This window comes from Mandrillus leucophaeus, unplaced genomic scaffold (genome assembly GCF_000951045.1).
Source record: "Mandrillus leucophaeus isolate KB7577 unplaced genomic scaffold, Mleu.le_1.0 Scaffold768, whole genome shotgun sequence".
NCBI lineage: Eukaryota > Metazoa > Chordata > Mammalia > Primates > Cercopithecidae > Mandrillus > Mandrillus leucophaeus.
This window is the reverse complement of record NW_012108341.1, coordinates 30,482-51,000: the sequence shown is the minus strand read 5'-3', so window position 1 is coordinate 51,000 and position 20,519 is coordinate 30,482. Positions and strand designations below refer to the sequence as shown.

General features: G+C 37.9%; 1 protein-coding gene across 1 annotated transcript in view; it reads left to right on the top strand.

Moving 5' to 3' along the window:
• The window catches only part of MYBPC1 (myosin binding protein C, slow type), a gene marked incomplete at its 3' end in the record, with an annotated part of 72,648 nt that overhangs the window by 22,361 nt on the left and 29,768 nt on the right, over positions 1–20,519 (top strand). The window contains exons 3-10 of the mRNA XM_011966642.1: positions 77–118; positions 9,504–9,542; positions 10,409–10,444; positions 12,080–12,190; positions 14,443–14,591; positions 14,894–15,011; positions 17,446–17,497; positions 19,548–19,604. Of these exons, the coding sequence (XP_011822032.1) occupies positions 77–118; positions 9,504–9,542; positions 10,409–10,444; positions 12,080–12,190; positions 14,443–14,591; positions 14,894–15,011; positions 17,446–17,497; positions 19,548–19,604 (604 nt within the window). The remainder of the gene's footprint in view (positions 1–76; positions 119–9,503; positions 9,543–10,408; positions 10,445–12,079; positions 12,191–14,442; positions 14,592–14,893; positions 15,012–17,445; positions 17,498–19,547; positions 19,605–20,519) is intronic.

Here is a 20,519-nt window from a genome sequence, read left to right as displayed (position 1 = left end):
CTCTCCACCCCGTTGCTCATCACACAATAAAATGCTTAAAGACACTTTAAAAAATATGCTTGTACTTTCTACACAGAACCAAGTAAAGAGAAGGAGGCCGGAACTACACCAGCAAAAGGTGAGTTGGAGGGAGGGAGAGTGAGGCTGAAGTCCACAAAATTAGAAGCAGAAAGAGGTCAGTAATGATTGTCATGGTGGCCCCATAGAACTTCTCTGCATTATCTTTCATCAATGTGGTTTAGTGTTCTGCCTTTGCATCTTATCTGCAAGACCCAGTCAGTATAATGACAAATGGTGTGTTGTTAAGTTTCCATTACATGTATTTCTAAAAGAAAAACAACAATGATAAAAATACCACAAGCATTTGTTAAGATGCCAGGCAATTAATTGGTAGTTTCCAAGTTTCAATGTGCATGCTAAGGAAAAGAGGTGTTTGGTCTTCTTAGGATTATATCAATTCAGAAAATGATCTGAATTACCCAGATTTTTTTGAAAAAATTAAATGTTTTCGTGTTATTGTGTGAACTGTTCCGGGTTCCACTAGTAATATTGAAGGCTAGCATCTCACTTTGTGATACTGACTATGGATTCATGTAGATTTATATAATTATTTCTACAGATTCACAATATAACATTAAGCAAACACGTTGCTCCTTCTTGAACTGGAAACTGTACAGAGATTATTTTTCAGGAGGGTAGTTTGAGAAAACTAGCGCCTGTAATATTACCCTATTTTTACTTTATATGGAGATACTCTCGTTTTACAAAACAATCTTAATCATATACTTCAGTTACTCCATGAAATACTAATTCCTTTGTCTCACCATGGAGGAAATGATTTTCATCTGTCTTAAGCTAAGGAACATTAGTCTTTCATAGAGGGAAATTTTCATGAAGGTGGATTAGACAGTTTTGCTTTATATGTTTGTATTGTCATTTTAAAAAGTGAACCTTTTATTTGCATAATGAATAACAAAGTTTAAATTTTGAAATAATTGTTTCCTCACTGCAACATGAAGTTTCTCTTTTTCCTGGACATGGCTCAAAAGCTTGTTAGGTATCGCTTTGGTCTTGATGTGTCATCTTTCATTATCTAATTTCTATGATATTCTTGTCTCCTATACATTAGTAAAATACTTTTTTCTTTCTTTCAGTACATTGGATTACTTTTCTTCAGCTAACTTGAACTCATGCTCTCATAATGAATGCATAATGTCAGTATACTGACTTTGTCCTTGACCTTCAGTGGCTCCCATGGAGAGTAACATGAATACTAATCCTGGCCACGTGGGCCACAGTTTGAAGGTTATTTGCTTATGGAATGCAGACAGTGCAAACTCCTAGAACTCCTTCCATGGGATGGTTTCAAGGAGGTTTGGACATACTGGCCGAAATTATTGTAACATTATTCTCTACAAGGCCAATGGGCAAACACCTCTGTTTCCAAATTTGGAAAGGTGTTTGGGCCAGGCTGCAAGGCTCAACCAACAGAGCAGATGATGTAATCCCAGAGGGCAAGCTGTCAAAGTTTAAACAAAGCCTGTGCCTGACCCTTAATTTGAAAAGTCACCATATTATACTTGTATGCTTAAATGAGAAAATGCCTTTCCTTAAATTCAACCAACCAACCAACCAACAAAAGACTCTTATTTATGGAGAACACAGCATGATGAAAGAGCAAGGCTAGATGACTAGGGCATTTTGAAATTAGTAGCATTTTTCTGACATTTGCAGAAGATAAGCAAAACCATGACCACCTGCAGTTGCACGCCCGGGTACAAAAACTGCCATGTGTGTGTGTGTGTGTATACATATATAATGGCAAATACATGTATATATATGTATTTGCCTTACATGCCTAGGAAGCAAATCAATTTAGGATAGAAAGTGACATCCCTAAATAAAGAAGGTAAGTGGATGGAAGTTTATTATAAATATACAGTCCTCTTCAACTATTACCCACTTTCATCAAGCACAGACAAAATACTTAACCAAAAAGTAGACACAATAATTACTGCTACATGTATATCTCCAGTTGAGAAAAGAGCCCTGCACGGGCATAAACAGGATTGATGGGTGCAACCTACCTTTTCTCCAGCATGAGCTAGAACTCTCCTGCTCTCCCTCCATCCTCCAACTGTCAGTCTATCTAATTTTTTTTTTTAACTATCAAACTCAGGTTTCACTCCTTTGTACAGCTTTCCCCTGACCATCCTGGCTCACTTTTATCTCCCCTTCTTTCTCCTGATTTCTCTTGGACCTACTGCCTCCATCTTTCACTCTTGTCTCCATGTAATCACGCATTAATGGTTGACTCCTTTTCCTAACAGGCTGTAAGCTTTTTGACATTGGGCCCCTCATCTTATTCCATCCAGCATCTGGCAGAGAGCTGTACAGAGCAATCATCTAATAAATACTTGCAAAATGAATGAGCAGTTGAATTTCCATGCTGGCTTAGCTGCTGACCATTCAGTGGTAATCTGGATAGATTTTTATTTCCGTTCACCATGAGTGCTGGGTAGGAGGATGAGCATCCCATGTACGTTCTTAGTCACTGAGGGTTAGAATGAGGCACTACTGCAGAACAGATGGATGATTTTCTCTGTAAGACCAACTTGCCTAAAGCTACTAAAAATGGTCATGCCTGGATTTTGGTACATTTTCAGCACTTTAACTGGTCTTTAATTAGTTGACAGATATTCAATTAATTGCTCCAAATCTGTCACTATTAAGATTATTAATCATAGGAATGCAGCCTTAACATCATTTCTAGATTGATTGAATCATTCTGCAACAGCTCAGAAATGTTCTGAAAATACTTTTTGAAGCCACAGAGACTTGACTCTGATATTAATCGTAGAAGCAGTGTTTGTGGTTAGATTTGCCAACTTTTTCAGATTTGCTAAAAGTCTCTGTCTGGAAAGCAGCCAATTTCCCAGCACGGGGTTTTATTATTGTTTGTTTGCTTGCTTGCTTGTTTGCATCTGGCTATCCATCCGGCTATCCTGTTCCTTAATACTGACCACTTTGTCCTGGGACCTGGGCAAAGTATCCTGGAATTGCAACAAGAGAGATGACAATAAAGAAATATGTTTAACCAAACAGCAATAGCAGAAATTCGATGTGCAAATCTCCTTCAGAGGAATCATACCAGGAGGCAATGCCCTTATAAAAATAATGCTGTCCTGGCTTAGAATTCTTTCATAATAATTATAGGTAGCAAGTCAATGGAACGCTAAGTATAGATTCTTTTCTGTATGCTCAGTAGGGCCAAAGGTCCGCCTTTTATTCTAGCACATATTTATTCAGCAAGATTTGCTGAGTGTTGGCTACATGCCAGGCACAGATCTGGGCACTGGGTCCTGCCCTCCTGGAGCCAAGTTACACTTTATGGGGAAGAACAACCATCAACAGAGGAAGGTGGATTTCACTTTTGGAAGCAGACAAGAGTTACAGAGGGCCATGTGTAGAGAATAATGTGGGTGATCAAGTGGGATCATACTTTTTTTTCGTCAACTAAGATCCAACATCCTATGTCTGAACATAGGGTAATCGGAGTAGGTTTCTGCTGTGCCTCAACAGCTGGCCCTGTGGAAAGCTCTGAAAATGGTTCTGTGGCTGGTTCAAAAAGTGACAGCAGCATTAGAATCAGAGACCACTTTGAAGACCAGTACTCATTTCCATGCCTAAGTGCTGATATTTTATTTTTACATCTTATTAGCTTAGAGTCTGTATCTTTTCAATTGGTGAAGTTACTTCCTTTTTTTTATTACTGTTTTTGGTCATCGCTAAAAGGGAAATAAAAACTTATTTTCCTTTCCCAGGCATTTGCCACATAAACTATTGTGAATGAACCCTGTGTGTATTAAATATCTCACATAACCTGAGATGAAGTCTTTCTTTTTTATGAAGGTGACTGACAGATGAGGAAGTGAATCAGCAGAAGTTCCAACACACTTTCTCCTAAATTATGTGATTTTGTTTTAAATTTAAAAAAGATTTTAAAAAAAATTTAGGTTCTTTTACATCTGCAATAACATTACCCTGGCGCTTTTTACTAGCATGCTAAAATATTTTTGTACGATTTACCTTTAGGTGTCAATCAACCATCTATTAAAATTTCTCCATGCTTGATCTATGTATTCTAATTACATTACTTCTTTGTAATGAACTTTGTTAAAAATTGATGTCACCACACTTTTCAATTCAAAGACACAGCCACTATTAGGCAAGATTGATTTAATAGATTCTGGGAAGAAAAAAATCATTAAATGTACATATGTATTGTAGGATAAATCATGGTTTTATAAGCACCAAAGTGTGAAGGCATGTATCGTCTCATTCAGAAAATGCAATAAATTAACCGAATGCCTCAAAACATGATGAATTAACATTAGCTATTGTTATTGTCTCCCATATTTTATTGCTGTTGTTATTTTGGTCACAAACACCAGTATGTACTACAACTGATTGCTCTGCTTGAGGAATTCATGAATTTGTCTCAATCAAACAAGGTATTGTATCAGTATGTCACTGTTTGTTTACAAGTCACAATTTCATAAGCTTTTGGTCTTTATTCTTAAATCTCAACAATTGTCTCAAGTGTATATTGCTTAAATAATTTTAAAAGGCAATTTAAAATCAGCCATAGGTAGGAGTTATTTTATGCTCAAGAGAGTTTGGATAACTAGAAGAATGTACACATTCTACTATCTCTGGAGCTTTTTATTCAGTTACAAGACTCTCACATTACGAAGTATTTATGTGTACTCCCTAAAATCCCAGGCTTGTAATACAAGACTGGGTTCTTTCCCTACTTTCTAGAAGTTCTTCTCTGGGAACTTCAGTTGTTTAAAGAATCATTTTTATGGTCTTACAAATGCTATTTTCCCATGACTTACAGATGAATAAAATTCCACTTTGGTAAATTGCCCTTCTATGTAGCTAGGGGAAGATAGCCCTGCTACGCTGAGTGTGTGGTTTCCCTGTATGTCATATTCCAACAAGCTAAAACCTGATGTTTATGTATTCATCATCACCACTTTTAGATAGGAAAAAAATGAAATATGACACATATTTTTTTTGGTTTGTTTGAAAATGTTGTTTGTAAGATGCTACGTCATTCATATATATATTGTTGAACTGGACACAACCAGAAAGGTTTGGATATTCAATCTACCTCGTAGCAATAGAATCTGGTTTCTATGACAAATAAGAACCATTAAACATTTCAGTATCATTGAACTCAACCAAATCAATCCAGGCAATTTTTTTTTAGAATTTAAAGTCAGAATCCCAATATCTTAACTACATTTCCCAATCTAAAAAAAGTGCCAGGACTGAAACAACTTTTAAAAGAAAGGAAACTGGCTGGGCAAGGTGGCTCATGCCTGTAACCCCAGCAATCTGGGAGGCCAAGGCAGGAGGATCACTTGAGCTCAGGAGTTTGAGACCAGTCTGGCCAACATGGTGAAACCCCATCTCCACTAAAAATACAAAAATTAGCCAGGCATGGTGACAAGCACCTGTATTTCCAGCTACTTGGGAGGCTGAGGCAGGAGAATTGCTTGAACCTGGGAGGCGGAGGCTGCCATGAGCTGAGATGGTGCCACTGCACTCCAGCCTGGGCAACAGAGTGAGATTTCATCTAAAACAAAAATTAATTAATAAATAAAAATAAAAGAAAGGAAACAGTAAACTTTGCTCATGTTGATTATGTTTTCTAGCACTTCTGTAAATTTGAAAATTTATGTGCAATGAATCAAAGATTGCCAATTGAGAAGTAATTGCTGTTTGAAATTACTGTTGGGTAATCTAGAGGAAGACTATTTCATGATACTCTGAAGCATTGCATTAATATGTGTTCCTTCATAGTCTAAAACAATTGTGCATGTCCTCCAAATAGTCTTAACATTTAGTAGACGTTGAAACTACTCACCTATCAAATTTTTGCTTAAAAAACAGATTGCTGGCCAGGCGTGGTGCCTCCTCATTCCTGTAATCCCAGCACTTCGGGAGGCCGAGGCAGGAGGATTGCTTGAGCCCAGGAGTTCGAGACCAGCTGGCCAATATGGCGAAACCCTGTCTCTACTAAAAATACAAAAATTAGCTGGGTGTGGTGGCAGATGTCTGTAGTCTCAGCTACTCAGGAGGTTGAGGCACGAGAATTGCTTGAACCTTGGAGGTAGAGGTTGCAGTGAGCCAAGATTGCACCACTGCACTCCAGCCTGGGTGATTGAGTGAGACTCTGTCTCAAACAACAAACAAAAAAACCCGGACTGCCATCATTACATACTCTATGCATATAACAAACCATCACATGTACCCTGTAAATATGTGCAAATATCATTATGTATCAATCAATTTTTTAAAGACAAGATTTTTTTCTTCATTTTAGTTTCATGAAAGTAAGTGAATACTCTTCTCAATCATTTTGTGTTCTACATCATTAACTCAATGTTTCATTATGCTCTGTGCACAAACAAAAAGTAAACCACCACAAAACCTTTATAAAGTGTTCATTTGAATCAAAGTGGTTCAAGCTTCTAGTTTACATTTCACAAAGAAAGCTCCTTTCTAGGATGTGATTGAATTTTAACTTCATTTCTGTTCATTTTTACAGGACTTTAAATTAACAATCTTATATATTTCAGTAAATAAAAGTCTTTGACTAGGTGACAAGAATAAAGTACTGAATACTGAATTAAATCTATGGCAAGTAAAATTATGGGAAAATCACAAGTTATTTTATTTTTGATAATGTAAAATTTTAATTATTTCACAGTCTTCTGAAACACAGAATTCTCCTAATAGCTCAGAAATCCCTATACCGGGCAAATGCACAATTTTGTGGAATGTGAATGCATGCATATTAGTTCAGGAGAAAAAAATTCAAAGTGAACTAAGTTTGGGAGGTGCTAACGACCATATCATTTCTTGTCACCCCCATTTCCAGTACGCATTATTTGCACACTGAGAGCTTTGAGATGTCCTGCAGCAAACACACAAACACAAAACAATAAAATACAAGCATTTAACTCCAGCCTAGCATTTTTCAAGCTTCTTCGACCACAGAGAGCTTCGTGTTAAGAATCTCAAATCCCACATGACCCAGTGAATCACCTCTTGGATTCTGAAGTAATGATATTAATATATTATATTAATATATTATAAATACATTAGTTATTTTAATAAAAAGTAATAACACATATCCCTGTTTGACAGTTTGGGAAAAGAAATTTCAGGCCAGCAGGTAATACTTGTAGTAAATATTCTAATAGATTATATAAAAACATACTATTTTATGTCTTTTTGTCAGGAATTTTTTAAAGCACTTTTTAATTAACATTCCTGTGCATGTGTTTCCTGTATCCTGTTTTATACAGTCATATACATTTGCATTTTGAAATCTACAATTATTCTAGTTTGTTTTTGTTTTTGTTTTTAGAGTCAGGGTCTTGCTGTGTCATCCAGGCTAGAGTACAGTGGCATGATCATGGCTCACTACAGCTTTCAATTCCTGGACTCAAGTAACCCTCTAGCCTCAACCTCTCAAGTGGTTGAGACTACAGGCACACACCACCAAGCTCTCAGCATGCAAATAATATGCAAGCCTGGCTAATTAATTTTTTTTTTATTTTTTTTTTACAGAGATAGTCTTGTTACGTTGCCCAGGCCGTAAATTCACAAATATTCTAGTATTTTAAGTACGAAGATTTTATTATTCATAAAAGCACTAGTGTATGCTTTGGAAAGAGCACAGCAGAGGTCCAGATGACACCAAATGCCTCTTTAAGGATGTAAAATGTGAACTTTGACTGTTCACAGACCTCCGTGATGTGAGCACTGTAGCTCACAAGTAACAAGTTGCTGTAATGCAGAAGGGATGAGTAGTATTTCTTGCTTCTCGTGATGAATGTTTCTGTATGTTAGTGACTTGCTGGGTAACTAGGAAGGTACTAGAAGTGACAAATGTGTACAGGGTCCTTTGCAATAAAACTGGTTATGACTTGATCCAGGTGTTTAACAACTGGGGCTGTTAAGTCTGACCATACATCACTGTGATAGAATGTGGGCTTTTTCAAAGATGAAGATAAACGTCTTAACCACACTGTAACTTATAGTTTCCTTAAAAACAAACAAACAAACCTGGCAGCTATAGAATATACCAGGTGCATTCATAGTAGCTGTTTTATATATTGGAATGTTAACATTTTTAAATTAAATGTTTTACATTCACAAGTGATGGGGAATCTTATCATTAAGGTGTGTGTAGAGTCCAGTTGGTTCTATTCTAACTGGACTGTACTTGTTTTCATAGTGGTGAATGCTATGCGCATTTATACCTTGCATAAGTCCTCATTCTACCACACGATAACTAACCCTCTGGCTGATAATATAAACACTAACTGGGGAGATCCTATTTATAAGGGCTCTAGAATAAAATGCAAGTTGTTCATGCCAGCATCATGTGTTACTAATATTCTTCATTAGTTAGTGCAGCTTTTCATTTTGTTGTGGTTGGTCTCCTAACTAGATTGAGCTTTCCTCCTCTGCTAACAGGAAACAATACTGACGTTCTTTTTCTCATAGCATTTGTATTATAAAAAGCAAAAAGCACAAAGCTCCAGCCCACTGAACCTCTGCCAATTAAGATGGTGTTGGGTTAGGCTGCGTCTGGTTACTGTTCTGGGAAAATCACTTTTATAGAGATGGTCTTCCAAGCGGTTTTAAAATGTATCCTTCTACTGAAGCTTTTAAGTCAACTAGTATGCTAGTTGAATTTACATATAAACTTGTTTATCCAAAATAAATACATAAAATGTGAACTTTGAAGTTCAGATGTTTTTAAAAAGGGAAATATTCTGCACATAAACATGAAAAGACATATTTTGAATTTCACAAATACATATGGGTAAATATTAAGAAATTACACAGCACTGTTCAATACCAATATAATGTTGGAAAAAATGCTTATAAAGTGTATATTTATATTAACTTATCTTGACTTCTGTTTCTTAAATACTGAAGAGCAATTAATCATGAGGTTTTCTGGGTGGAAATGAGTTCTCAGATAGTACATATATAGACTTTTATGTCTGTGTCCAAACGAATGTGATATATAAATAATGTCTGCCATTCACTTTAGCTACAAAATCAGGACTTGAAAACCACTTCCATTATTGATTTCATCAAGGTTTGATTTTTAGCATTCATTTTTTCCTAACCTACAGTCACATAAAACACTTGCAGTGTTCCATTTTTAAATCTGCGCGCTTCCATTTGGATTACCCTACTCTATCAACTTTTTATTTATTATTTTTTCTTTCTTTGCCAGCAATACACAGGTTTCACTTTGCAGGTACCAAGTTTTCTAAGGCTTGTTCAGCAGTTGAAAGTGTATTGTGTGGTTTGTCATCTTCTTTTTCAGATTTCTCTTTTCGCAGGTTACTTGGGATGAAGTCCTTTTCTCCTTGACTTTTTACTCCTATTTCTTGTTTCAGATGAAGAGGAAGTCTCCCCGCCTAGCGCCTTGCCTCCAGGTTAGGATAATTTCTACCCTTTTCCCTGCTTTTAAATGTATTCTTCCTTGACAGTAGAGGAAAAGAAAAGGCAGTGAGCCTCTTTGCTGAGCCAGTGCACAGAGCAGGGGCAACAGGTTTCGCCTGTGATGGCACCAAGAAGGAAATGTTGGCTTTAATGACAATTTTTTGTTTTACATGAGAAACTTCTTAGAAAGAGGCATCCTTTGAGAAATAAATAAGATTGGTAAATCTTGGGTATAAATGTTAGGGGTCAACATATCTGTCTTCCATTTCTCACTGTATATCCATGTTTTCCCCCTGTTCTTTAAACTTAGATATTTGGATTTTTAAATCTTTCTTTCCTTTCTTTTTTTAAGACTGAGTCTCCCTCTATTGCTCAGGCTGGAGTGCAGTGGTGCGATCTCAGCTCACTGCAACCTGTGCCTCCCAGGTTCGAGTGATCCTCGTACCTCAGCCTCCTGAGTAGCTGAGATTACAGGCATGCACCAACAAGCTGAGCTAATTTTTATATTTTTAGAAGAGACAGGGTTTCACCATGTTGGCCAGACTGGTCTCGAACACCTGACCTCAAGTGATCCACCCACTTTGGCCCCCCAAAGTGCTGGGATTACAGGCGTGAACCACCACACCCAGCAGGGATTTTTAAATGTTTCTATCATTTTAAAATAAGACATACACTTTTATAGATGCTTTCATACTTGGAGCTCTACTGATTTTCTATCCAAGCCAACTTGTAGGGGTTTTTTTCCTTCCTATCACCAGAGGAGACAGGGTTTAGCGGAGTCTAAGAAGGTTGAAGTCAGCACACCATTTTCATCGCCTTTCCATCCCTCTGCATCACCCAAATCACACTTTCCTTTCAGGTTTGGGTAGTCGGGCCCTGGAGAGAAAAGATTCAGGTGAGCACAAGCCCAGACAAGGCATCCTGACCTCATCCTAATACAATCACTAATGAGCTCTTTTCTTGAAGCTGTATTGATTCTAATCCTTGTCTTATTCAGATTGTAGTTTTTACAGCAATCTTTCATTATGTTTCCTCTTACAAGAAAACTAATGTATTGAGAAACAATTAATTTTGCATGATACACACACGTTCAAGGATCTAGCCACATATGCCACAGATTTGTTCTATCACATTTAGTATTTAGCAAATACACAGAGATCAATCTTCATTTTGGGGATGTGCTAAAGTTAGATAATAATTCACATTTTTATAGAACTTTACATACAGATGATAAAACACTTTCAAATGCATCCTATCAGCTGTAGCTCCTGTTCTGTGAAGTCATTCATTCATTCATTCGTTCAACAAATTTGTATTGAGGACCTAATATGATCCTATTATGGGCCTCTTATGGGCCAGCCACTCCTATAGGCACTGCAGGTATAGAAGTGAACAAAACAAGAGAAACACTTATCCTCATGTTCTAAATGTGTTCCTATTAATATCATAAACACAAACAACATAAAATCTTAACATTAACTTGGGTGTTTAAAAACGTGTAATCATATGACTATGATTGTCACATGATTGTGAAAATGTTTAACTTCATTGTGAAAATGATGGCCTACTACTACAGATAGAAATATCAAGCATGATTGATACACGAAAACTAAAATAATTAAATGTGCATTTTCCTTCTTTTCAAGAAATATTAACAAGCAGAGAGTTTGCAACCTATGCATTTTTTTTCCAGTTATTAAGTGGCTGCACCTGAACTCTGCATTCGGCTCAGAGACAGGGGGACTATCTACAGTTCTCTCTACTATCCTAGAATTGGAATTGACTGCAGATTAACACTAATCACCAGAGTGCAAATGAGAAGATGCAAAAGAAACTCTATTTCCAGCTTGTCTCTCTTCATGGGAAAGCCTCAGTTTTTTTTCTTTCCAGTTCTCTGTTTTGTTTTGTTTTTTCCCCTTGCAGCACAATCCTAGTATCCTTACAATTTGTACCACAGGTCATGATCTGTTACTTCCTTGTCAAACTATGGCCACATCTGTACAACCCTAATAAAACTCTCTTTCAAAAGCAAGGAATCTAGAAATACCAGGCCAGGCGTGGCTTTCTGACCCTTGTCAGACAGTTTACTCTCCAAATGACCTATCCCTTTAATCTTTTTCATGTAGTTGTATCGATGTGGCCTTATAGTCCATCACCTAGAAAAACACCAAGAGTTCTGCTTCGATACGCTGACCACCATTGTTTACCTGTTAGGGGACAGGCAAGATGGGGAAGCAAAGGAACTATGGCAGTCAACAAAGAGAGAATAACAGCTTACCTGGAAAGTTCCACTATTTCTAGGAATTACATAATGTGCCTTTGCCCTGTCATGGAAGAGATACCCCTGTAAGAATGGGAATCTGTTCCCCTCTACTGATGGCTGCTGGGAGTGGAAAGAATGATGTTGTATTTATCTAGGTTTATTAGACAAAGAAAAGCTGCAACATTGGTGAGAACAACAAATCTAGGTAAGACTGCCTAAGAAGAGCCTGGCTCTGAAATAATCCTTTTCCTCCTTTCTGCTCATCAGAATGGTCCCTTGGCGAGTCACCTGTTGGGGAGGAACAAGACAAGCAGAATGCCAACTCCCAGCTGTCCATCTTGTTCGTTGAAAAACCTCAAGGAGGAACAGTGAAAGTTGGTGAGTGCCTAGCATTCAATCCTACCTTTTTTAAAAAATTAAGGTGAGCCAAGCACGGTGCCTCACGCCTGTAATCCCAGCACTCTGGGAGGCCGAGACAGGCAGATCATTTGAGCTTAGGAGTTCGAGACCAGCCTGGCCAACATGGTGAAACCCAGTCTCTACTAAAAATACAAAAATTAGCCGGGCGTGGTGGCAGACACCTGTAATCTCAGCTACTCAGGAAGCTGAGGCAGGAGAATCTCTTGAACCCACGAGGCAGAGGCTGCAGTGAATGGAGAACGCACCACTGCATTCCAGCTTGGGCAACAGAGCCAGGCTCTGTCTCAAAAAAAAAAAAAAAAAAACCTCAGCATCACACAATATTCCTTTAAACCTGCACATGTACCCCCCGAAGCTATAATCTCTGTAAAAAAAAAAAAAAAAAAAAAATTGAGATGAAATTCACTTATAACATTAACCATTTTAAAGTGAACAATTCAGTGGCTATTAGTATGTTCGCCATGTTGTACAGCCACTACTTCTATTTCTAAAACATTTTCATCATCCCAAAAAGACCCTATATCCCATATCCCATTAAGCAGTTACTCCCCCTTGCCCTCTCCTCCCAGGCCCCGGCAACCATTAATCTGCTTTGTCTCTCTGGGTTTACCTATTTTGGATATTTCATGTTAATGGAATCAGACAATGCAGGACTTTTTGTGTCTGGCTTCTTTCACTCAGCATAATGTTTCCAAAGTTCATCCACATTGTTGCATGTATCAGAACTTCATTCCTTTTGACAGCTGGATAATATTCCACTGTGTGTATATACTAAATCCTGCTTTTCACAACCTGAAAAGATGAGTGACAGCTATGATTTCAGTAACCTTCGGCACATAGGAGTCCAGTGCCTGGACCCTGGAACCCTGGAACCCTGGGTTCCAATCTTGATTCTGCTTCCTGCTAGCTGTTGCCCTTGGAAAGACAGTTTAACTTCCTTATGCTTCAGTTTCCCCATCTGTAAAATGGTGACAATAATAGGACCTAGCTGTGAAGTATTTTCAACAGTGCCTGACACACCATAATGCTCTGAGCCAGTGTCTGCTGACATTATCATAGCTCACTCCATAAGATGATTCCAAATCTACACATGCGCTAGGTCATAATTCATAATATCTGAGACAGCTGATCAGACAAATTGTTCAACTCTTCAAATACTCAAATTCAAAAATATTGATTATATACCTCCTGTTTTAGGTACTGAGTATAACATGTAAGCACTCAGAACTTACAGTCTGAGAGGAGCAGACAAAAAATTAAACAAATAATCACAAATGCCAAGTGCTATGAAGGGATGGTGAGCTGGAGGAGGACCCGAGGGTTGAAGAAGTTTAACCAAATAAATCTTTATAAGGGATATATTATGATCTGAACTAGTCTTTGACACTTATCAATATTATGCAAATGAGTACACAGCTAACTGTATTCCAGAATTACTTCTTTCCAGGCTAGAATGTCAAAGTACATGGCATGTGAACAGAAATGTTGGTTCCCCTTGTGTTCCTGTAAGACACTGAAATGCTGGGCTGGAAGCTGGACTACAATGTCATGTCCTCAGGGTCTAAATCACTCAATACAAACAGATTGGCAGGTTTACTTCAAGCAGATCAGTTTGATTTAGTCACATTCCTATAATTCCAGGCTTCTCATCACTTTGCCTAACAAAAAGGGTGAAAAAAATTCAATCTTTTCATTTTTATTTCATATTATATTCAGATATATGAAATAAAATTTTATACATATCCATATATGCATCTATCCATCTATATGAAATAAAATTTTGTATGCATCCATATATATGAAATAAAATTTCGTATACCTCCGTATATATGAAATAAAATTTCACATATATCCATACATATGAAATAAAATTTTGTATGCATCCATATATATGAAATAAAATTTCGTATACATCCGTATATATGAAATTTTAAAATTATCCAAATGTAAAATTATCCATATATAAAAATTACTTCCACTGGTTTCCCTATTGTTTTTTCTGCTTCATAAACCCCCAAAGCAGAACAAGCTGGAACAGCCTAAGGACCTCCAGAGCATTCATAAAAAAATCAGGACCAATTCATTGCACAATACAAGGGCACCAATCACACCATATTCTGTAGTGCAGTCCTGTGTCAACTCCTTCCAGTTGAAAGCAAAACAAATGACACTAGTTAAAGAGCAAGCTGAATTCCTTATGCTTCTTCTAGGTGAAAATATCACCTTCATAGCCAAAGTCAAGGCTGAAGATCTTCTGAGAAAACCCACTGTCAAATGGTTCAAAGGAAAATGGATGGATCTGGCCAGCAAAGCCGGGAAGCACCTTCAGTTGAAGGAAACCTTTGAGAGGCACAGTCGGGTAAGGCCCTGAACTGCCAGGACAGGGGCTCAGCTAGCGCATTCCTTCTGTGTGAATAAATGATCACTTTCAGGTTCAGCTTGGAGAGACTTCAGTTCCAGAAAATCCTCTGAAGTTACCATTGCTAGTGCCTACACTCTATTGCGATTGCCCTGCTGTGTCCGGGGGCTGCAGGACACATTTGCCCTCCTATATTGAGAACATTGTACTGGAATTCCCACAGATAGACACAGCTTTAAGCCAATGCTGAGAAATTTGGAAAATAAACCGAAATGTGTGTGTCTGGATGCATTTCATTGCAGGTGTACACATTTGAGATGCAGATCATCAAGGCCAAAGAGAACTATGCAGGAAATTACAGATGCGAGGTCACCTATAAGGATAAGTTTGACAGCTGTTCATTTGATCTTGAAGTGCATGGTAAGAGAATCTTCTTGCCTAGATAAATGTAATTTTTTAATAGGATGTGAGGGGATGGAGGAGAAGTTGTTCATTTAATACTATGAGATTTCGGGGAAATTTTTCCTTTAAAACTGTGTGGTTTTGATTGTGGTAGTCTCAGCAAGCCTGCTGAATTGAATTGTAATGAAATAATTTATACTAAAAGTAGAATTGGGGGGATTTTATCACTAAATATCTCTTGTCCATACTATCTATATTTCTTCAGTCTCCCAGATAAAAGATGTTGTCAGTTTTTGCTGCTACAGAATGTATGTTTCATGGGGTCCACTTTCCCACTTAGGTTTGGTGATAGGGTAATATGCTATGAGAGTTCAGGATACCCAGGTGGAAGGGAGAATTTCTTTTATAAGGACTAATGTCAGGCATGGCAGCTCTTCATCCATATGTTCTGTGTACTACCCAGAGTAAACATACAAGGCCTAAATGCATACATTGAAGTTGGAAAAAAATTCACTTTTACAAGTATACAAAGGAAAAGTTGACTTGGCAGCAAATATTATAAACTTAAGGTGAATGTAAAGAGTGATGTAGTTGCAAAAGACAAAGCAAATGTAATTTTATTTTATTTTATTTATTTTGAGACAAAGTCTCACTCTATTGCTCAGGCTAGAGTCCTGTGGCACAGTCTTGGTTCACTGCAATCTCCAACTCCTGGGTTCAAGCGATTCTCATGCCTCAGCCTCCCAAATAGCTGGGATTACAGGCATGCGCCACCACGCTGGGCTAATTTTGCGGGAGTATTTTTAGAAGAGATGGGGTTTCGCCATATTAGCCAGCCTAGTCTCAAACTCCAGGCCTCAAGTGATCCACCTGCCTTGGCCTCCCAAAGGGCTGGGATTACAGGTGTGAGCCACGGTGCCCAACCATGACTGTAATTTTAAACTGGGCTATTCCAAGTGGTATAGGATCTAAGTTTAGGAAATGATACTTCTCTCTACAACATGCTACTTGTTCTACACTTGGAGCGATGTCTTTAGCCTGGGCAGTGTACCTCTGCCTGGACATCTTCTGGAGTAGGGTAACCAGGAAGATGAAGAATCCAAAAACCACACCCTATCCAGCTTGAGTGTGTGGGTGAAGGAAGTCAGGCATACACAGCTTGTTGCAAAGAGGGGAAGGGGCTGTCATATAGAACATGGAAAACAAATTTCCATGCATGAGAAACATTTAGGCAGTTTAGAATCAAAAGGTGAAAACGATGAGGAGGTGAATTTTGTCTTAACATTAGGATGAGCTGGCCAGGTGCGGTGGTTCACTCCTGTAATCCCAGCACTTTGGGAGGCCGAGGCGGGCAGATCACAAGGACAGCAGTTCGAGAGTATCCTGTCCAACATGGTGAAACCCCGTCTCTACTAAAAATACAAAAATTAGCCAGCCGTGGTGGTGGGCGCCTATAATCCCAGCTACTTGGGAGGCTGAGGCAGGAGAATCGCTTGAACCCGGGAGGCGGAGGTTGCAGTGAGCGGAGACCGTGCCATTGCGCTCCAACAGAGTGAGACTCCATCTCAAAAAAAAAAAAAAAAAGGATGAGCTCTTTGGTTAAAGCTATACAGACAGCCCGGGAAGGTTGTGAGAGTCCCACTGAGAGCAATGTCAAGCAGAGGCTGGAGGGCCATGGGTCGGGTGCTGTCGATATTTCCATATCAGGTGGGATCTGGAATCCTGGGCAGCACTGCTTCACCCTGGCTGTCTCTGAGAAGATCACCTGGAGGGCTTTTTTTTGTTTGTTTTTGTTTTGTTTTGTTTTGTTTTTGCGACAGAGTCTTGCTCCGCTCTGTCGCCCAGGCCGGAGTGCAGTGGCACCATCTCAGCTCATTGCAAGCTCTGCCTCCCGGGTTCATGCCATTCTCCTGCCTCAGCCTCCCGAGTAGCTGGGACTACAGGCGCCCGCCACCTCGCCCGGCTAATTTTGGTACTTTTAGCAGAGACGGGGTTTCACCGTGTTAGCCAGGATGGTCTCGATCTCCTGACCTCGTGATCTGCCCGCCTCGGCCTCCCAAAGTGCTGGGATTACAGGCGTGAGCCACTGCGCCTGGCCCCTGGAGGGCTTTTTAAGAATATTGATTTCTGGGTGCCCCTCCCTGATCTGGTGGATCAACATCTCTGGCAGACAGGATCAAGAAACTGATACATTTTTAAGTCCCTCAGTGATTCTAGTGGGCAGACAAGTTGAATGACACCTGGACGAGTGACCCCCAAGGTCCCTTCATTGGTTCTTCATGAGGGAGGAGGAGGTATGATGAGGCTGTGGCAGCACGGCTGTTCAGGGGAAAAGCATCCCCACTTCACCTGACATTCTTCCATCTAAAGAATCCCCATAGCCTATAAAGGAACTGAACACAAACTACCGCCTTAATGGGTATTTATGTTATTGTTTTCTTTCCTTTCAAAGAATCTACTGGGACTACTCCAAACATTGACATCAGATCTGCTTTCAAGAGAAGGTAACTCCAAAAGGAAAATCTAGATAGCTTTTGTATAACACAGAAGTGGAGGATTTTCAAACACATTTCCCTTCCCCTGTATTCCGTATTCCAAATACGAACAACCCTTTTCACCACAGTCAAACACACCATATATTTAAACGTGGGTGTTGTAGAACAGCCTTGGGTTTAAGGCCCAGTCAAGCATATACTGACCATTTTTTAGAATATTCTTGTTATAATGAAGTTCCTGTTTCGGAGGTTTTACAGTTGCCTTAGAAAGACACTTTCAATGTATTCATACGTGGCTTCTTCCTTAAAGCATTATTTTCCACCAAATGGCCAAAAGAAATATGCAAAGAGACTCATTTCATTGGTTAAGTCATGGCAGAAAACTTTTTATTTATATTGCCTTTTATCTAGAAATCCCTTAGGGAGCTACTGAACCACGTGCCCAAGAAAACCACAACTAAGTAGCTACTTACTGAAGTTAGTGCCATATAATTTTGGATTATCCTAAATGAAACTGGCATTAAGAATACCACAGAAAGGCAAAATTTAGATACCTATTTCATATATTTTTGCAATTACCAAGGCTGAAAAATTGGGGGTGGGAGGTCAAGGAAAAAATTTAAGAGATTTTTGGTCTCTAAGAAATATAACCAGCCCCTTCCTGTCATTATGTTATTCTCTGTACTTAATTATTCCATAATATAAATTCTTTAATGAGACCAAATGTTTTGTTTTTCCTAAGACTGAATCCACATACAGTTTTGCTGAATAAGGAAAGTCACTCCAAACTATTACAAAACAATAATTTAGCCTGTTAATGAGGCATATTTTCCTCCAATATTACAAATAAATCAGAAAATTACTTTGAAAAGTTATTTAATATTACTGGTATTAGGTATTTTTTAATTTTTAAAAATGTCATAACTTTCAAATTTTATTACTTTCCTTCCACTTCCCCTTCATCCCATGCTCGGCAAATGCATAGGTCTAAAACTATGCTCATACTGTATACACGTATATCTCAGGAGAGGGAAACATGACCTACTAAGTTTCCAGCTTTAAAAGAACACAAATGTATTTACTTCAAAAGGCCTGCAAACACCTGAAGAAATTTTGAAAACACATTACTGAGTTTAATTCTTATGACTTACGTTATACACACTGTTTTTAAACCCACAGACTCTTTTCTTAGAAACTATAACTAACATTTGTAAAGAGCAGGAAACAAAACTTCATTAAAAAATTAAACATGTAAGTAACTATGTAGTGTCATTTAAATGTTAGCTCTATAGCTTCTAGTTACAGTTTATATGAAATCACAATGGTGGCTGCATGCCTAATTTAAGATGCATTTCTCTACAGGAAAGCACTTTTTAAAACTGCTAGTAAAAGTTTCGTTAACAATTCAAGACAAATTTTTTTAAAATACATTTAAGAAGGTATAAATATTAATAAGAAAATGAGAATAATTATCACCTTTTAAGACAGAAAGGAATGCATCTTTTAAAAAGTTCTGTGTTAGCTCCTTTTTTATTTTTGCCATGTTGGTATCACATTATCTGATTCACCTGTTCATGGACACAAAGAGGTTACCATTGAATATAAGGCTTTGTACTTATATATCTGACATTGGTACACTTGGTCCTCCAAGCCAATCTCTGTCTTACATGAATAACAGAGATTAGCAAAAGTTCTTTGCTTTTTACACAGGTATGTTTCCAGAGCCCCCAACTTGCAAAAACAAAGTACTTTGTGTTGCTTGGCTTAAGTGCATTTGTGTTACCTGGTTTTAACACAAATCCAAGCAGTTTTATATATGCAATCTACAAAAATGTGTCTTCTGAAATCATAGAGTAACACAAGCTCCTCATGTTTACTTTTCCACAAGTACATACTCCAAAAACTTAACATGTCACTTGTGTGAAAAGAAATAGTTTGTGTTGATTTAGTCCTCGTGTGGTACAAAATTGCATATACGTTACATGTAGAGTGTTTGGGGGAAATCGTTGTGTATGTCTCTGCATTAAACCCAGATTTGCTTTTCTTTTGTTAACGACAGTGGAGAAGGTCAAGACGATGCAGGGGAACTTGACTTTAGTGGTCTCCTGAAACGTAGGTGAGAACCAAGTGATGGAGTGAGACATTGTGGCCTGGAAGTCTTTCAGACACCCACTCAGAGAAGTCAAGTTTAAAGTGGATGTTTTTCAAAGAATTTTTCATTTCTGAAAATGTGTTTTGCTTATAGAATATAACAGAGTTGACTAAGAAAGAGAGAAACAACTGCATACTAATCTTTTAAAGACTTTAACGGATGCTTTTAAACTTTCTTTTTAAATGTTTCCTGACTCTTCACCTATTTTTTTTAAGTGGGGATGAAGAGACATGAAAACTGAGACATAAGACAAATACCTAGAAACCTCTAAGACTGTACATATGATTCCTTCTCATGACTGAATAAATAAAGCCTTCATTCTCTTTGATATTTGATCAAAAAATCAATTTTACAATTTTGGTAGAAGTCTGAAGGTATACACATTGTAAGAGGCACACCTACTTTAATATATTATTTATGATGTACTGTATTTCTGCAGGTCTAAGACACCACTGCTTTTAAGATATACCAGTACTTTATAAATCACTAAGCAATGAAAAAATTGTTCCAAATGGTTTGACACACCATTGATTATAAGATGCATTGTCATTTCAGAGGTCTTTAAAATGCCTCAAAAATGTGTTTTAGAAGTGATAAAATGGAAATAAAAGTTTAGTATTATCACACACTCACACTTCCTTTTCATTGTTCTCTCCTGCAATAAAATTTATAGAATTTCATTATGGATACTTAGAACATAACCATTTTAAAAGATTTCTCTCCATATATATACTTCTATAACTGTTATACTCTTCACTAGGATTCCTTATATATATACACTATATTATATGTACATTAGAGATATCTAGATATTTACTATAGTGCAGAAGCAACAAAAAGAAATACTTTTTTCTGAGATTATGTTTTATCTAGCAAATT